Source organism: Mesoplodon bidens, assembly GCF_964165515.1.
Source record: "Mesoplodon bidens genome assembly, chromosome: 9".
NCBI lineage: Eukaryota > Metazoa > Chordata > Mammalia > Artiodactyla > Ziphiidae > Mesoplodon > Mesoplodon bidens.
Genome location: NC_138166.1, coordinates 91,124,372 through 91,144,670, shown reverse-complemented (window position 1 = coordinate 91,144,670; position 20,299 = coordinate 91,124,372). Strand labels below are relative to the sequence as shown.

The 20,299-nt window shown below is 37.8% G+C and overlaps 1 protein-coding gene across 2 annotated transcripts in view; it reads left to right on the top strand.

Moving 5' to 3' along the window:
* The window catches only part of DGKI (diacylglycerol kinase iota), a gene marked incomplete at its 5' end in the record, with an annotated part of 459,522 nt that overhangs the window by 356,415 nt on the left and 82,808 nt on the right, over window positions 1–20,299 (top strand). For both annotated transcript variants that reach the window (XM_081244467.1, XM_081244466.1), the window contains 2 exons: window positions 11,628–11,707; window positions 13,961–14,005. In XM_081244467.1, the coding sequence (XP_081100593.1) occupies window positions 11,628–11,707; window positions 13,961–14,005 (125 nt within the window). The remainder of the gene's footprint in view (window positions 1–11,627; window positions 11,708–13,960; window positions 14,006–20,299) is intronic.

The window sequence follows — 20,299 nt, the reverse complement described above, 5'->3', positions numbered from 1 at the left end:
TTGTTTGTTTTGCGGTACACGGGCCTCTCACTGTTGTGGCCTCTCCCGTTGCGGAGCAACAGGCACCGGACGTGCAGGCTCAGCGGCCATGGCTCATGGGCCCAGCCGCTCCACGGCATGTGGGATCCTCCCGGACTGGGGCATGAACCCATGTCCCCTACATCGGCAGGCAGACTCCCAACCACTGCGCCACCAGGGAAGCCCCTCATTATAGATTTGACTTGCATTTCTCTAATAATTAGTGATGCTGAGCATCTTTTCATGTGCCTCTTGGCCATCTGTATGTCTTCCTTGGTGAAATGTCTATTTAGGTCTTCCACCCATTTTTTAAGTGGATTGTTTGTTTTTTGATATTGAGCTCATGAGATGTTTGTATATTTTGGAGATTAATCCTTTGTCTGTTGTTTCATTTGCAAATGTTTTCTCCCATTCCGAGGGTTGTCTTTATCTTGTTTATGGTTTCCTTTGCTGTGCAAAAGCTTTTAAATTTAATTAAGTCCTATTTGTTTATTTTTGTTTTTATTTCTGTTACTCTAGGAGGTGGGTCAAAAAAGATCTTGCTGTGGTTTATGTCAAAGAGTGTTTTTCCTTTGTTTTCCCGTAAGAGTTTTATAGTGTCTGGTCTTACATTTAGGTCTTTAATCCATTTGGAGTTTATTTTTGTGTATGGTGTTAGGTAGTGTTATAATTTCATTCTTTTACATGTAGCTGTCCAGTTTTCCCAGCACCACTTATTGAAGAAGCTGTCTTTTCTCCATTGTACGTTCTTGCCTGCTTTGTCATAAATTAGGTCACCATATGTGCGTGGGTTTATCTCTGGGCTTTCTATCCTGTACCATTGATCTATCTATATTTCTGTTTTTGTGCCAGTACCATACTGTCTTGATTACTGTAGCTTTCTGGTATAGTTTGCGGTCTGGGAGCCTGATTCCTCCAACTCCATTTTTCTTTCTCAAGATTACTTCTGCTATTTGGGGTCTTTTGTTTTTCCATACAATTTGTGAAATTTTTTGTTCTAATTCTGTGAAGAATGCCATTGATAGTTTGATAGGGAATGCACTGAATCTGTAGATTGCCTTGGGCAGTATAGTCATTTTCACAATTTTGATTCTTCCAATCCAGGAACATGGCATATTTCTCCATCTGTTTATGTCATCTTTGATTTCTTTCATCAGTGTTTTATAGTTTTCTGAGTACAAGTTTTTCGCCTCCTTAGGCAGGTTTATTCCAAGGTATTTTATTCTTTTTGTTGCAGTGGTAAATGGTAGTATTTCCTTAATTTCTCTTTCTGATTTTTCATTGTCGGTGTATAGGAATGCCAGAGATTTCTGTGCATTAATTTTGTATCCTGCAACCTTCCCAAATTCATTGATTAGTCCTAGTAGTTTTCTGAAGGCATCTTTAGGATTTTCTATGTATAGTATCATGTCATCAGCAAACAGTGACAGTTTTACTTCTTTTCCCATTTGTATTCTTTTATTTCTTTTTCTTCTCTTATTGCTGTGGCTAGGACTTCCAAACTATGTTGAATAAGAGTGGTGAGAGTAGACATCCTTGTCTTGTTCCTGATCTTAGTGGAAATGCTTTCAGTTTTTCACCATTGAGCATGATGCTTGCTGTGGGTTTGTCATATATGGCCTTTATTATGTTGAGGTAGGTTCCCTCTATGCCCATTTTCTGGAGTTTTTATCATAAATGGGTGTTGAATTTTGTCAAAAGCTTTTTCTGCATCTATTGAGATGATCGTATGGTTTTTATCCTTCAGTTTGTTAATATGGTGTATCACATTGATTGATTTGTGTATATTGAAGAATCCTTGCATCCCTGGGGCAAATCCCACTTGATCATGGTGTATGATCCTTTTAATGTGTTGTTGGATTCTGTTTGCTACTATTTTGTTCAGGATTTTTATATCTATGTTCATCAGTGATACTGGTCTATAATTTTATTTTTTTGTGATATCGTTTTCTGGTTTTGGTAGCAGGGTGATGGTGGCTTTGTAGAATGGATTTTTGAGAGTGTTTCTCCCTCTGCAATTTTTTGGAAGAGTTTGAGAAGGATCAGTGTTAGCTCTTCTCTAAATGTTTGATAGAATTTGCCTGTGAAGCCATCTGGTCCTGGACGTTTGTTTGTTGGAAGATTTTTAATTACAGTTTCAATTTCATTACTTGTGATAGGTCTGTTTATATTTTCTAATTCTTTCTGGTTCAGTCTTGAAAAATTGTACCTTTCCAAGAATTTGTCCATTTCTTCATGGTTGTCCATTTTATTGGCATATAGCTGTTTGTAATAGTCTCTTATAATCCTTTGTATTTCTGCGGTGTCAGTTGTGATTTCTCCTTTCTCCTTTTTCATTTCTAATTTTATTGATTTGTGTCCTCTCCCTTTTTTTCTTGATGAGTCTGGCTAAGGGTTTTTCAATTTTGTTTATCTTCTCAAAGAAACAGCTTTTAGTTTTATTGGTCTTTGCTATTGTTTTCTTTGTTTCTATTTCATTTATTTCTGCTCTGATCTTTATGATTTCTTTCCTTCTACTGACTTTGGGTTTTCTTTGTTCTTCTTTCTGTAGTTGTTTTAAGTGTAGGGTTAGATTGTTTATTTGAGATTTTTCTTGTTTCTTGAGATGAAATTGAATTGCTGTAAACTTCCCTCTTAGAACTGCTTTTGCTGTGTCCCATAGGTTTTGGGTCATCATGTTTTCATTGTCATTTGTTTCTATGTAGTTTTTTTTTCTTCTTTGATTTCTTCAGTGATCTCTTGGTTACTTAGTAGCACACTGTTTAGCCTCCTTGTATTCGTGTTTTTTACAGTTTTTTTTCCTTGTAATTGATTTCCAATCTCATAGCGTTGTAGTCAGAAAAGATGCTTGATATGATTTCAGTTTTCTTAACTTTTCTGAGGCTTGATTTGTGACCAAGGATGTGATCTATCCTGGAGAATGTTCCATGGGCACTTGAGAAGAAAGTGTATTCTGCCACTTTTAGGTGGAATATTCTATAAATATCAATTAAATCTATCTGGTCTGTTGTGTCATTTAAAGCTTGTGTCTCCTTATTTATTTTCTGTTTGGATGATCTGTCCATTGGTGTAAGTGGGGTGTTAAAGCCCCCTACTATTATTGTGTTACTGTCAATTTCTCCTTTCATGGTTGTTAGCATTTGCCTTATGTATTCAGGTGCTCCTATGTTGGGTGCATAAACATTTATAATTGTTATAGTTTCTTCTTGGATTGATCCTTTGATCATTATGTAGTGCCCCTCCTTATCTCTTTTAATAGTTTTAAATTTAAAGTCTATTTTATCTGATATGAATATTGCTACTCCAGCTTTCTTTTGAATTCCATTTGCATGGAATATCTTTTTCCGTCCCTTCACTTTCAGTCTGTATGTGTCCCTAGGTCTGAAGTGGGTCCCTTTTAGACAGCATATATATGTGTGTTCCTGTTACCATTTCCTTAATTGTTTTGGGTTTGTTTTTGTGGGTCTTTTTCTTCTCTTGTGTTTCCTGCCTAGAGAAGTTTCTTTAGCATTTGTTGTAAAGCTGGTTTGGTGGTGCTAAATTTCCTAGCTTTTGCTTGTCTGAAAAGCTTTTGATTTCTCCATTGAATCTGAATGAGATCCTTGCTGGGTAGAGTAATCTTGGTTGTAGGTTTTTCTCTTTCATCACGTTAAGTATATTCTGCCACTCCCTTCTGCCCTGCAGAGTTTCTGCTGAAAAATCAGCTCATAACCTGATGGGGATTCCTTTGTATGTTATTTGTTGTTTTCCCTTGCTGCTTTTAATATTTTTTCTTTGAATTTAATTTTTGTTAGTTTGATTAATATGTGTCTTGGTGTGTTTTTCCTAGGGTTTATCCTGTATGGGACTCTCTGTGCTTCCTGGACTTGGGTGACTATTTCCTTTCCCACGTTAAGGAAGTTTTCAACTATAATCTCTTCAAATATTTTCTCAGACCCTTTCTTTTTCTCTTCTTCTTCTGGGACCCCTATAATTCAAATGTTGTTGCGTTTAGTGTTATCCCAGAGGCCTCTGAGACTGTCCTCAATTCTTTTCATTCTTTTTTCTTTATTCTGATCCTCGGCAGTTATTTCCACCATTTTGTCTTCCAGCTTACTTATTTGTTCTTCTGCCTCAGTTATTCTGTTATTGATTTCTTTTAGTGTATTTTTCATTTCAGTTATTGTGTTGTTCATCTCTGTTTGTTTGTTCTTTAGTTCTTCTATATCTTTGTTAAACATTTCTTATATTTTGTCAATCCGTGTCTCCATTCTGTTACCGAGATTCTGGATCATCTTTACTATCATTACTCTGAATTCTTTTTCAGGTTGATTGCCTATTTCCTCTTCATTTATTTGGTCTTATAGCTTTTTACTTTGCTCCTTCATCTGTGACATATTTTTTTGCCATCTCTCTTTTTTTTTTTTTTTATGAGTGGGATTGTGTTCCTGTCTTACTGGTTCTTTGGCTTGAGGCTTCCAACACTGGAGTTTGTAGGCTGTTGGGTAGAGCTGGGTCTTGGTGCTGAGATGAGGAACTATGTGAGACCTCATTCTGATGAATATTCCCTGGGGTCTGAGGTTCTCTGTTAGTCCAGTGGTTCAGACTCAGAGCTCCCACCGCAGGAACTTCGGCCCAACCCCCGGCTCGTGAACCAAAATCCCACAAGCTGCATGGGGTGCTGGTTCACTTGGGGGTTCCTCCCGTCTCCTTGGGTGTCAGGATCCCCCACCAGTGGCCGGCAAGCGCCCTAGTTTTGAGGAGATGCTAACTCGGCATCTTCCCACACCACCCTCATCTCAACCAATTAATTTAATTGCATTCTGGATTATGAGGCATTTAAACAAACAGAAATAGGGAAAGGAGGTTAATGGATGCCAGGGTGAAGCCTGAGAGGGGAACCAGGGCAGGGCTCATGTTTCGGCTGGGAAGAAGTAATTGGTAGTATAATCCTCAGGGCTGAGGATTGCCAGTCAACTCCTCAATTTCTTTTGTATTTCTTTACCTAAATTTGTCACAGCTTTTCATTTTCTTAGTCTGTTAGGGCTGCTGTAATAAAATGCCATAGCCTGGTGACTTAAACCATAGAGATCTATTTTCTCTTCGTTCCGGAGTCTGCAAAGTCCATGATCAAGGTGCCGGCTGATTTGGTTTCTGGTGAGAGCTCTCTTCCTGCCTTGTAGACTGCTGCGTTCATACTGTGTCCTCAAAGGGGGAGAGAGAGTGAGCTTGAGAGTGCTCTATGGTGTCTCTTCTTATAAGAACACTAATCCCATCATGAGGGTCCCACCCTCATGACCCCATCTAACCATAATTACCTCCTGAAGAAGGCCCATCTCCAGATACCATCACATTGGGGATTAGGGCTTCAACATATGAATTTGGGGGACACCCAAACATTTAGTCTATTACAGTCATGTTAGCCCAAATTTCAAACATGTTGAAACTCAAGTGCTTTTTAGAGGGTTAACCCTTTAATTAATTATTAGTCATTTATACCAAAGTACCAAGAAGGATCTGAGAGTATGTTTTGATAGGAGGGTCAGAGAAGTGATTAAGAAAGCTAAGATAAGAAAGGTAGGATATAGAATAAAGGAAATAAATTTGTCCTCAGTCAACCGAGGAATACTACTGTTAGGAATTAGGAAGCACATTGAATCCAACTAGGTAGGGGTAAAGAGAAAAGTGGTTTTGTTTGTTGGATGTATGTGCTACTCATGGGAAGGTTAAAACATGGATGGTTTTGAAATATATTGAATCTGGTACTAAGGACATTCAGCTTTTTGGTTCCACAGAGAACAAAACTCTAATGCTCACTAACCACATATGGTTATTTAAACTTTAAATTAATCAAATAAGATAAAAACTCAGTTGCTCAGTCACGCCGGCCACATTTCAAGTACTTGATATGACATGTGGCTCGTGGCTCCTGCATTGGACATGCAGAAAGGTCTGTTGGACATTGCTTCTCTAGAGACTTCTGAGGCCCAGATAAGGCAGAGAGATCATCCTGCTGCTTGTTATATAAACACACATGCAAACAAGTACACATGCCATGACAAGCCATAGGGTTATGACTGCTCAATATGCCGTGTCCATTGCTTGAGATGGATCGCAGCAGTAGGTGTCATTTGGGGGCTTTTGATGGCTTCTCTACTGTTTTCCCTCACTTTCCTATTTGATGCTAAGTTATACTTTTGTCTAATTCACAGAGAACATCAGAGAATATGCAGTGAACTTTAGCACCACTATCATTAAAATCAGTTGCCACAGATAGGTTGTATTTCTTATTTTCAATTCTGAAATACTATACATATATATACACACATATATGTGTATATATACACACACACATACATACACACATAAACACACACATACATGTTCTGTTCATAAATGTTGTTCATACATATATATACACACACCTATACCCCTATATATATATATATACACACATACATATATGCACATATGTATGTATATAAGATGATTAGTAGTAAAATGGACATTCATGTACCTCCCACCCAGATTAAGAAACAGAACAAGTATCTCCCCTTATCCCTCTCCTACTAAGATAACCCCAGTATACAGATTTTTGTACTTTCCATTCTCTTCATAGGTATATATTTGTCACCAATATATGCATCCCTAATTCAGATAGAGTGGCTTTGAAACACCAAGTAGCAGTCCTGAACCTCCCTCTGCAAGGAAGCGATGATGCTTTCACTTTTAGTTGAAGGCTTTCGAGAGAGCTGAAAAGAGTCTCAGGATTACTGTCTGGCTTTGGCTTCCCTGAGAGTGCCCATGAGCCCATTCTATGAGGATTTAGTGGACAAGGTCATGACTGCTTTCTAGAAAGCATTTGGCAGGGTGTTAAGGTGGGTTCTAGCTATCAAGTGGAATTATGGTTAGAGGGGATGGACTTCTTTGAATTTTTCTGCCTCACCATGACCTAACTCTTTCTCTCAAGAACAGGTTAAGGCAGAGCACATCTGGGGGTGATTGTAAGAAACTGGTTCAGACTCAGACATTCTATCCTTTGGTTGAAAAATAACTCTCCAGTGTTGATGAGACTCAATGTTGACAGCTCTCTACATCTCTGCCTATTGAGTCAGAGTGCCCCAATATATCTGTCACCCTACACTCTTCTAGCCCAATCCCCTTAGAGGGTTTTTAAAAAAAATCTTTTCTTTGTTGGATTCCCCATTTGTTATATCCCCTTCATTCCTCATTCTTGTTGCAAACTCAACTTTTGTTGGTGCATATTCTGCAGTAACTTTTTAGTAGAGGGTGTGTCCTTTATTCAATCCTTGGACTAATTTGATAGTTTGGATTATTTGTAAAAGTCTTATAATTCTGAACGCATTGTTTCATTGGTTCTCTGACTGTACAGTTGCCTTTGAGAAGTTTAAAACAGTCTAATCCCTGATCCTTTCTTTGCCATCTAGTTTTTCCTGTTTGGAAACTTGTAGACTCTTCTCTTTGTTCCCAATATTCTTAAACTTCAAAATAAAATGTCTTCCTATTGTTCTTTTGTTATTGTACTTGTTGGGCTATTTCAAGTGGGAAACTGATGTTCTTCAGTTCTAAGAAATAGTCTTGATTTTTTGTTTGTTTCTAATAATTACTCCTCTCTATTTTTCTCTGGTTTTTAGAACTCCTGTTATTGGAATGTTGGACCACTGGACCAGTCCTATTGTTCTTACCTTTTCCCTCCTATTTTATGCCTCTTTTTATTTTTGCTCTTCTTTTGTGGAGATTTCCTCAACTTCATCTTCTAACCTTTCTATTAAACTCTATTCTATCAAATTTCAAGGACTTGTTTGTTCTCTGAATGATGCTTCTTTCCCTTTTTCTTTTTCATATTCTTCATCTTTTAATACAATCATGTTTATGTTTCATGGATGGAATATTTTCTCTTAACTCTGAGGATTCCCCAGAGAAGAGTCTTCAGATCTCTTTCTAAGAAGGTAGGGTTCTGGCTGCCAGCTTTTGGAGAGTCTAGTGAGAGAAGAAAGTTGGGGATCTCTGCATTCTGTAGATGATCAGTTAATCCCCATTTTTTGTGAAGTAACTCCACCTACCAAGAGTGGGTAGTGGAATCTAGTGATTTAATATCCAGTGCTTCTTATTTTAGCTGCAACTGATGTTGCCAGTTTGCACATCTTCCGAGGGTTTTGAAGTGTAAATTAGTTCTTATCCATCCCCACCCATAGTCTAGGATTAGACTCTATAGGGGCTCTGAGTCAGTTACCACTTTTTCATATGCTTTATTCATTACCATTTTCTCCTCACTGTTTCTCCTCTTTTTTTGTTGGTTTATGTCTTTTTAAAATTCATGTGCTGTAATTTAGTAGCATTTCTGGTGCAAGAGAAGTAAGTATGTGTTAAATCTGCCTTCTTAATCTAGAAACCAGCTTGTTCTTTATTGCTTAGTTAGAACTTGTGAACTCCGTTTGACCCCTGCAATAAAAGTTCCATTATGTACTATAGGTTGAGTATTGGCTGATGCTTATTTGAGTCAAATAAAATCTCTAAGGCTAAAATCAGATGAATCATCAAGATCAGGAATAGTAATGCTAATGATTGGGTGATAAGTAGTCTCACTGCTCCCAATTAAGATTAAGGAAACTGCAGTGAGGTTTGGCAGTTGGTCGTCAGCAGTGTAAAAGGAAGGTGGTAATTTTCCACAAGTTTTTGGTTTCTCTTCACCATGTAAAGTCTCAAATGGAAGTGTCATATTACAATATTTTTGTACTACAGTTATCTTTACCCTCGAAGAAAGAGTAGATGTTAGTTTTAAGTAAACAGGATATAATTTATGGAACTACTACCAGCTAATCCTTGTAGTATGATAAATTGAAAGATAGATGATTGGATATATCCATTTTCTAGCTCAAGATGCTCAAAAGTTAGTAAAGGGAGTGAGGGAATACTAACATTGATGTTCTGGTTATTCATTTTTAAATATAGTATTGTATTTAATCTTCACAAAATCCTAGAAGATACCTATTCTAAATACTATAGCCTTCAATCCAAGGATCAAAGGAATTGAGGAAGTTGCAAGACCAAACAGCAAACATGAGTAATTTGTAAGACCAAAGCCGCACTGCGATTTGAATCCAAGAGAAAATGACTGTAAATTCTTTCTGTACCTTCATAGGATGAATTTGACAACAGTTGTCAGTAATCATGCTATGAAATTGTGGTATAGGATGCCATTTTTTTTTACCCCAACTGAATAGCTAATATCAATCAAATACACCATTTCTCTTAATCAGCTTCTTGAGGAATAAGCAAAGTTGCTGATTTTATACCCTTAGTAGAAATTAATGACACATCTTTGAAAACTTTTTCCTAGACATTCATTATTTTAGGTCTGGAATATCCAATCTCTAATTGTAGTTTAAAATATCTGCTACCAAGTATATTGGATTTATGGCCAGACTAACTTCAAGCATTGATAGTCAGAGGTGTTGACCAAATTCCTGCATTTCCATATAATGTGTCTCCTCATTTAAGTAAATAGGTAAATATTAATGAAATTTTATTTCTCTACATTTGCACATTTGAGATTAAGAGAAAGATTCTAACATGGATTCTCATGATAATTATAGCTGTATTCTATTTCCACAATCTTTGATTTACTTTCTAGGCTAAAATTCTAGGTTTTCCTCATCATTCCTCAAGTATTAGAAATCCTTATTCTTCTCTTACCTAAGTAGCTCACCTTATTTGGACCTATTTAATAGTCTAGCTGAGGATGATTACTTTAGTCACTACTGTTAGGGATCTCTTTATTGAATTTCCCTTTCATTCCTTTCAAAGATGCATGATTACCATACTGAAGACCTTTTGGATATTTCTGTATATATTCAAAAAAGGAGAAAAAATATTTTTCCAGATTATTATTCCCCCAAACATGTGATACTTACATGGTTCCTCACCCTTTTGCTTGCTGTTCTCTTGCTTAGCTTCTGGAAGAATAGGCAAAGGCAAGCTCCAGCCCAATGCGCACTCTCTACTCCTGCTCCAAACCCTTCTTCTTTGTCTATCCTGAAAGTAGACTTAGCTCTTAAAGACACACTTTCTCTTTCTCACTTTGACAGGCCCTAAGCCTGTCTTCCTCCTCCCCACTCCCCACCTTTTTTTTTTTAAACAAACTTTTATTGAATATCTACCAGACACTGGGGTTGTAAAAGGAAATAAGTCTTATTCCTGTGGTGAGAGAGTCCATACTGATTCATAGGCTTACGTAGTTCTGAAAGCTGATGGATGCCTTCCAGCTTATGTTTGAAGCACTTCGGGAACCTAAAGGTATGAGGTAGTGGTATTGATCTCCCTAGTGGAACCAATCTAGGAGGTAATGTTGAGAAGCAAACTCTATATCTTTTTCTCTAGACAACTCTTGCTTCTCTAAGAGACCAGTGGGGCTCCATATCCTTCAGAGAGCCTAAAATCTACCCTCCAGGCAAGACTTAGTCCCTCTCTCCTATAGTTTTCAAGTGATTAAGTTCATACATTTACCATAGCCTATGTTCCATTTATTATTTTTTATATGTGTGTCTTTTCTACAACTTGGTGATTTTCCCATGCATTTAAATCTATTTTATTCTCTGTATAATTCATTTTTAAAGCCCTAGCACTTTGCATTTTCAGACCTATTTATTGATGATGAGGCTTTAAAAATTCAGTGAATGAGAAAGATTTTTAAAAATCTTTAGTGGACACAACTGTCCTGTTATCTCCTTGTTAATCTCTAGTTGGTTGCTTCAAGATTTTGAAATATTTTTTAAATCATGGGTTTAATAGTATAACTGAATTTTTAAAATGAGAAATGTACACATATATTCTTTTTTGAAGTTTTGGGAAGGAGACTGTTTTCAGTCTTTCAGGAATCTCGTGGTTATATCTAAAGTAGGAGTTTCTATCCACTAAAACCATTGTATGACATTTACCACCACCTAAAAAAGGTATTTAAGGCATGTAACAGCTTCTCATTGTTTTCTGAAGCCCTGCTGCTACCACATTTACACCGACCGTCTTTAAAATCAGTTGGATTTTTAAGCTATGAACCTTCTAGAAGTTTTTTTTTTTTTTAATGTTTCTTGCCTATTTCATTCTGGCGTTGGCCACCAGGTAACAACAGTGCCTTGAGTAGCTTGAGTCTCTTAAATAGGGAACTGTTGCAAAGTGACATAAAGATTAAGCCCCATGCATTTAAGAGGGAAAGGGGTAAGTGTCCAGAATCATGATTTTTAAATTCCTCTCTGGTACTTTGGCTCTTGCAAATGCAGGCATAAATTAGCAGCTGGCTGTGAACAGCCTCTGGCCCTGTCAGTCTACTGTTTCCATGACATTATACCTCTTCTCAGGGCCACTAAGACAAAATGAAATGAAGGCTGGCCAGGTGGCAAGGGGCAACATGGATCATGCAAGGGAAGAATATGAAAACTGCATAAGTAAAGAGACTGAGCTCATAGAAGAGGTGCCGGGAGATAGTGAAATATAAAAAAAAAAAACCCAATTATATTTATGAGAGGTCTTTTTTAACCATAAAAAATGCATTTATACCAAAATAGAAAAATCAAATATGTTATTTTAGACTTTTCTCTTTCCTTCACCCTTAGCCATCCCTCTGGGTATTCTAGTTGTGCGCGGAGACTGTGATTTGGAGACTTGCCGTATGTACATAGATCGCCTGCAGGAGGTGAGTTTCTTTAGCCAATAATTTATTCTGCTCAGTTTTCCATTTTTGTCAGTAATTACCAGCCATCTATATTTACTTCTAAGATGATGCATTTCGGGAGGAAATGGAAATAGGGTGGCCTTGTCTTTCTTGTCTCTTAAGCATACACTGCATCTTCTCCCTCCCCATCCCCACTGCTGTTTTTCCTCCTCGGGTGGTTGGAGTGGGAAAGGTTGATTGGGTTAAGTACAGCACCATGTTGCTCCAGTGTGATCCATAACTATAGCCTGGAGCTCCTTGTCTTGCCAGACAGCTCACCTGTGTTTTTTGAACTATACAGAATTTCAAAGGGCACTGATAAATAATAAAGGAAAACAGATTTGGCATTACTTAATGTTTTGCATCTAGTACAGACTTCTGTCAGAGACAGCTAGATTTGTTTTTAAATGTAACTTCTACAAGAAAGAAAAACCTATATTTCAGAAGAATTTGTGTCAGAACACAAAGGAATAATCTTTTTTTTTTTTTTTCTCAATCTGGTCTTACCATAGAGAAAGAGAAAGGAGGAGGTCTCATATGTGACATTCCCATGAACTTGAACTGCACCAGCAAAGCCAGGAGAACCCAGATCCATCACTGCAGTGGTCATGGGTTGTTTTTGCAAAATTTCAAGGGAGAGTATTCAGTGTCTTGTTCTACATATGGCAAAAAGCATAAACAGCCACTTCTTTGTCTTTGTTTCTTGGTGAAAGATGCACATCAGAATCACTTTTCTGGGATGTGGTCTAGACGTTGATATTTTTAAAGCTGTTGCGTGATTTTGATAAATACCCCAAGATGAGCAACTCTCTTCCAGACAACACATTATACATAAGTAAATATCACAAATAAAGAAGATATATAGTGTTTAAAATCCCTTCAAATTGTAGCTACTTAGCTTTGAACATTAGAGTCTGTTTCTCTTGGTGGAAATAAACTCAGGTAGGAGGCATAAAGGAATGTAAAAATTACTAATTTTTCTCTTCAGCATTGTGAAGGATAGAGATGGAACTGGGAATGTAGAATATTTTGAGATAGTTGCCAAACTGTGAATACTAATAAGGGTGAGAGAAGAAAAGTCAACAAAGTTTATACTTGTGGCTTCATTTGGCTATTTTTACTGAAGATAAATTTAATGTGTTAAAATTTGTGAACTTTTTAATATGTGACTCAGGTCCAAATCAATCCTAGAACATATAGTAACTCATTTTTTCAAAATAATGTTGGTCTTTTATTGTGGAACTTCCCTCAAAAAAAACCTGCAATAAAAAAAGTGACTCATAACTGATACCAAGCTTTTTTTTTTTTTAAACACTTGGGTAATTTAAGATTCCACAGTAGCAAAATATATGACTGATGAATTGATTTTGTTGAAAATTAACTTACTGTTTTGCTTATCACACCGATATTCAACAACTAAAAGTAGGATTCTTAAAAAAAAAAAAGGAAAGAGCAAGCACCAATAAAGAGGAAAAGTTTTAAACTTGGGCTCAGAGAGTAAGTTGATAAAGCCTGTGGGAAGCAGGTACCCAGGTAGCCAGGATTGCTGACTAGATTCTATAAATAGAATCACTATGCTCGTTAACAAGGAAGCCTGCAGGACATGACAGTGGTGACAATTTAGTTATAAAACTTTATAAAGGGAGCCTGGCTCTCAGAATCTTCCAGTAAAGCCTCATTAATTTCAACCCTGTTAATTTGCACTTCGTGATAATGCAGAGGTGGACAGTGATTTTTTCTTTTCAGTCTGTGAAATCCTGTGTTTGCCAAGCAACTTATCAGTATAAACACAATTATCATGACAGTATGTTTTTGGTCTTAGATAAATAAATTCTTCCTAAGTGCCTAAGGGGACTTAAGTAGCTTACTGCACAAACCAAAAGTCCAGGTGCAAGTTAAATAGGACCCCCATTTATTACAACAAAATTGCCTGTCTTTTACTTTTGGTCTTCTCTATCCTTGAAATTATATCACTTACCTCTAAACGCTATTTAGGATTTATAAGTTTCAATAGCTAAATAGCCTTTCTTCTCTTAGTCCAACTGGGTGTGCTTTTATTATTTTTGGCATTATCTTCTTTGTTTAACCTTGGGGGACTGGGGAGAGTAAGATGCTTTCCAGATGGGCTTAATAATATAAAATTGGGCGTTTAGTTGATGGAGTTGAGGCAGCTTGTTCAAACTAATCTTAAGGTGTATGGTTTTTTGTTTTTTGTTTTTTCTATTTTCTCATTAGGACCTGCAGTCAGTTTCTTCTGGCTCCCAGAGAGTTCATTACCAGGTAACATATAATTGACTCTCCTTGTTTCTTACATTCCATCCAAAAGAAGTCCATCTTTCAATTAATGTCTCATTTGGATTAGAGTCCACATCCTCCCTAGGGATGGAGTTCACTCCAAGAACCAAGATGAAGTTGGCATTCTGATTATTTTGCATTTTCCTGCAAAATGGACGGTCCTAGTCTAGTGCAAACTTGGGCTGTGGCTGTTCTCCCAGATCATTGAGAAAAGATTATAAAATGAAGTGCTTTCAGTGCCAAATACTAGAAAACTCAACTCCAACTAGCTTGACAGGGAGTCTGTTGGTTCACATCAGCACAAAGTTCAGATGCAGGGTGGATTTTGTGTACCATTTGGCCATGGTTCATAGTCCATTCTTTTGTTGTTTTTTCTGCTCTGTTCTCCTCTTTTTGTCACATTTCACCTCTGCACAAGATGTTTTCCTGGTCCAAGATGGCTGCCAGTAGCAACCGGGGCTGTGTGTTTCTCATTCACCTCCAGGAAAGTAAATTCCCTGCTTCTGCAACCATGAAACCAACTTTCTAAAATGCAATCTATTTGTCCCATCCTGATCTCTTGGACAGGATCCAATAAACCCAGCCTGCCTCTCTCTAATAACCCACATCCAGTTCCTGGGAGAACGCTCAGTTACCCTTTGCCCCAACACTCTTTGGGAGTGCAGTCTCTTCCCCACTTTCCCACCCTTACTGTGCAGTACAAGCCTCTCCAGCCATCCTCTTCCCATTAGATTTCCCAGGCATGATTTAGATACCAATGCACACCATCACCCCCAACTGTAAGGGGCGCATGCAAAGCTGTCTGAGTTGTCCCATAAAAGCCCTTCTCTCTGAGAAGCCCAGTACCCTTGCTGGCTAGGAGGGGTGTGTGGGAGTCACAGCATGCTAATGACACCCTCCAAATAAATCTTCCCCTAGACTCTCTATACCTCCCTCCATGTGGGGGAAGGACTTAAAATGTCTAAATCTGGTAGCACCTCACTTTGGGTTTTGGTGTCTATTACACTACACCTGAAACTCCTAGTTAAGCATCCTTTTGCCAAAACAGCAAAAAAACAACTATTAAAAAAAAAAACTCTGTGCCTTGTAGCCTCTAGGTGACTTTCTTCCCCTGCCAGTCAATAGCCTGTACCCTCAGTCAAAGCAGCCTAATTATCCTGAGGCTGGATGACAAAAATGGTCTTGGTGTTCTTGTTTGTATGTTTATTGCTCAAAGTACCCCACTATTCCAGAGTCCTGTCTTCCATCTGGCTGCAATAGAAAGGATGATAATTCACTTAGGGTGTGTTTACAAGAGGAAAATAAAGTCTACTTCTCGGACTGTTTTTCTACCAACCATTAGAAGACAAATTTCTACTTTATTTTTTGGATAGAACACAACATTTCTTGTATCCATTATTTGCATATTTACCTGGAGTCACTATCTAGGTGTCATTTTATTTTTTAAAGTATAGTATTTTTAAAGTCAGAGCTGATTTCCACCCTTTAAGGATTGGCACTGGTAGCTATAAGATTTTAAGAGTCTTCTTTTTTAGAATTTTTAATTTTTACACATGGACATTTTAAACCTTTGCAGTTAAACTGAAGTATCTAAAACATTTATTCTGATTAGTTTTATGAAACTGATCCATTTATTTATTATCGTGGCTTATTCAATGTAGTCATTTTGGCATAAGTTTTGATATATGGATATTTTATACCATGTTTTCTTTATGCCATGTTTGTACATATCCACAGGTATCAGGGGATGGTTGAGACTCTAGAATATGATAAGAATATTTATTTTATTGATTATTTGTTAATAAAAACATGCAGAAGGATTAATCGTACTTATCCATATCAAAATCTTTCTGTTTTTTGTTTATTTGCAGTAAGGTCAAACCCTGGTGTCAAAACTGCTGCATTATAAATGTCACTTCAAAAGTGACATTTATCATATGTGGTCAGTGCACAAAAGGTTTGTGCACTGACCACATAGGATAACCAATGCAGCGAGCCAAGATGAGTTTCAGGAGTGTTACTTCGCCCCACACCCCTCCTTGAAGAATTATAACAAGCAGGAGCCTTTTGGGTATTAAGAGAAGGTTGGAATAAGAGGTCTAAGGACACCCCAGAACTGCGCATTAAGCAGGAAGTTTAACTGAGGGAGACGGTGTTTGAGTTAACATGGCCTGAGAATAGGGAGAGGGTAGTGAGGAAATTTCCTAAGCAGAGCGACAGAGAGCTGGTTGAGGTAAGGAGTGAGGGGGTATAAACTTTCCCATTTGGCTGGGATCTTGGGCAGACAGGACAAGGAATGAGTTGGAGGGATGGTGAATAAAGAGTTCTTTTTTGGCTATAGCAATTTTAATATGCCTATTAGATGCAAGAGGTTTTGGTGAGTAGAAAATTGGATGTATGACTTTCAAAGCTTATTGAAAAAATTCAGGCCTCAACATAGAAATCTGAGGGTCATTAGCAAATGAATGGTATTTAATTGAAACTATGAGGCTGGAGATCACTCAGGGAGAGTTTGCATAAAGAAAAAGGCCCATTGTCATATCTGTCTACTGAATGGTGAAGAAGAGCACAAGTTTAAGAGAACAATCAGTCAAAAAGAGTCCTGGAAACAGATGGGCAGCTGGAAATCAAGAAGAAGGTGGTATCATGAAAACCAAAATTGAAATGTGTTTCAAAAAAGGAAGAAGTAATTAAATGTGTCACATGGTGTGGAGAAGCTGAGATGACATAGACTGATTTCTATATTTTCCCGAGGGTATGTATAAAATACATGGGGGAGGTGTATTAGTTTTACGTAGAAAGTGACAAAACCAACTGGCAGGAAATTTAGCCCTAGATGTTTTGTTTCCTAATGCAGAAACTGGTAATATCAGCATCTCTAGTCTGCGTCAGTAAGAGTTAGAGGGTGATTAGGAGAAAGACCTGTAAGAAACATGGACAACAAAAAGCCTTAAATGCTTTTTAATGACCTTTCTTGTGTATGCAATGGAGCTAAACATACTTGAGAATTAACTGTGATGGAATGAATAAACACCAGTAAGTTTAAAAACTTGAGAAATTCCAGTGGGCTCACTAATTTGCCGTTGGGATTTTAGCTGACGGTTTTCTAAGACTAGAAGAAACTCAAGAGAAAATCAGCATTTGGAAAGGTGTACAAGTGCCGAAGACACCTTATTAGTGAGCCATATGGCATTTCCTAGGCGTTTAAGCATTTCTTTGCTTTGGTTTCTTCCTTTCCCAAATTCATAGTGAATTGCCAACAAAGTACTAGGTCTCAAAAATGACACCTTGTATTAACCTAACAAGGCATAATAGGTTATACAAGAATATGCTGGATATTTATATCCTGCTGAATATTCCTGGCTACGCCATCTCTGAGGTCAAAACACTAAGGCCCCTCCATCCTAATGCATCTCATGTAACCTGTAACTGATAAGTTATAACTTGACAAGCAAAATGCACTGTGCTTGCAGATTCGGGATACTCTTGAGCCTGGCAAATAAACTAGAATTCATAGGGAAGTTGGACTCTGCATACCTATTTAATGAAGATGCTTCCTGAAGCCACCTACTATGAAATTATTCCTTCTCTGCTCCCTCCCTGGAATTCTTTATGTCTCTTCTTAACTCCAAGTCATAAAGTTACTAAGGAATAGAGGCAGATTCAACCATTCTAGTGATTGTCAACTGGGGGAGATTTGCCCCTCATATGGGACATTGGGCAATTTGGACATTTTTGTTTGTCATGACTAGGGGACATGGTACTACTGGAATCTATTGAGTAGAGGTCAGGGATGCTGCTAAACATGTCACAATGCACAGGACAGTCCCCTACAACAAAGAGTTATCTAGCCCCCCAAATGTCAGTCGTGATGGGTTTAAGAAATCCTGAGTCATTCTGATGGCTCTCAGGGCATGACTGGGGACCAGGCAGATGAAAGTGCTAGATGAAGAAAGAAAGTGGGAAGAGGAGCAGGAGGAATAAAAGTAGTAAAGGAAGTAGAAAGAGGTATCTGTGGATATGGTGGAGCAATGGGACCAGGAACAATTCGGGGTGTTGTAGACACTCAGGGTTTCCCCATTTCTATGGGGTACAATGTAGTTGGCACACAGAATGAGCTAATACTAAATACAGTAGGACTCAATAATAGGTGAAAATGGATCTATTCAGGTGATTGCTCCTCTTTAAGAATTCATTTACTTAGAATAACACTAGAATGGTTGGAATGTTTCCCAGTAGATATAACAGTTTCAAAAAGTCCTTTCTTCCTTTAGAGCCTTTACAGCTATCTTTCACTTTCATAAGAAAACACTCTTGATCAGATCTGAGCCTACAGCCATTTGTTCATCCTCTCATCTCTTTTCTTTTTCTTTCCTGCATACGTGCTCTTCTCCTGGAGGATAGGTCCGTGTTGTAGTCCATCAGAGCTCTGTCTAGTCCTAGGCAAACAGCATGTGCCCACAAACGTTTGATTTATTCTCCTTCCCTTTATACTGGCTGCCCTTATTCATCTCTCTCCATTATCTGAAATCTCTTCCTCCTTAATTTGTTTTCTGGATTCTAGAAGAGTCTGAATGGATGGGTGGAAACAAGTTCAAGGGAGTCCTCCTGGGAATTACTCTATCTTGTCTTAGGGAAGGACAGGAGTTAGCTAGGAAATTTGGTGAATGTTGTTTTTTTTTTGGGGGGGGCTAGATCAAAACTGTCAGAAATGGCTCAAATGGAGAATTAAAGTAAGACTTGCCTGGGGCCAGGTCTGTTTGCTGTTACAAGTGAAGGCAAGACAGCTAACACACACACACACACACAGAGCTGTTGTTGTTAATGGAAGATTTTCTCACCAGAAAAGGGCTCTTGAAAATGTTGGAATCTCTCTCATTTCCATCTTGTACCACACCATCCCTGTTTCTTCATTTTTCAAAGCTGGGTTGGACATGGCTATTCCATTTCTGCACATTCTTCTGCTGCAGTTGTGAGTGGTAAAGGAGTAGGTTTGAAGAGTGAGAGTTTTGAAAGACAAAACAAAACAGTAGCAAGTCCATTAGTGGGATTGTAGTTGGACACAGATGCATAAATGCACATTTCTAATCATCCCTGATGGTCTGTTCACTAAGAATGAAGAGATATTGATATATAACTTGGTGATGGAAAGAGAGAAAAAAATGAATGAATAGATGGGTTGAGTGCAGGAAATATCAAGGCAGGCAGAGGAGAAGTTTGGATGGATACATAAGAAATTTGGATCTATACATAAGAAATTTAAAAGTAGTGATTATTGAGTAGACATTGTTCAATGAAGCAGAGATTCCCAATTCAAAGGAACTTCTATTTTGCCTCTGCATACATCTTCCCTAAATTTTATGAAAGAAAAAGAATTTCATTCGCAGTAAAGGTGTAGTTAAATGCTAGGTGAATATTGCTTAATTGGATAACCTACTGGAGTGTATAATGGGGCTGCTGTGTGATCATTAAATTATGTGTGCATCAGCTCTGAGTAATTGAATGTAAATTAAGGGCAAGTTTGGCAAACGTGGTTCACATAATTTCCCTATCAATTACATATAATTCATGCCAGTTGACTTTCAAAAATATATATAAGAAATATCAGGTTTGCTTTTGTGCATGCTATATTTTTAGCATGAGGAACAGATTTTCCATTAGCATACATCAAAAGAGAAAATGCACGTATCAGGGATCTTTGAAATGAGTAGTTTTGTTAATATTATTTATTTAAAGAGCATGCAATTTTAGAAGATAGAAAAGAGCACGGTTATGTCCAAGGTTATATCATTCTGCCTACACTATAGAGCAATGACAGTTGCGTTCATCTAAATCATACCATTTATACGAAGAAAAATAACAGATCACAAAATGAGCAAGTCAAGTATCTTATCTCTTTAATGAATCATTGATTTGATTATGCAGTTTGAGCGGACTGAGGAGACGAGAAGCCCTAAACTAGTACTGAAGGCTGTTGATGTGATTGCTAGTGGCACAGCTCAGGGGATTATGTGACTGTCTCCTGAAATGTAGCTGTTTCACACAATCACATTTCTTAAGTGTCTACAGTCAGATACTGTTGAAAGGTGCATATTTTTTAGATTGTGTTCTGGCTCCATCAGAAATTGTCTTTGTACATTGACTTTAATGTGCAGCATTCACAAAGCAAACATATGTCTGACCATTCTTTTCACTGTCACTGGCAAGGATATTGCCATGTCCATCGTAGTGGGTCCATGAGGCTATGGATCCATGGTCGCATGAAATCCTGGGGGCCAG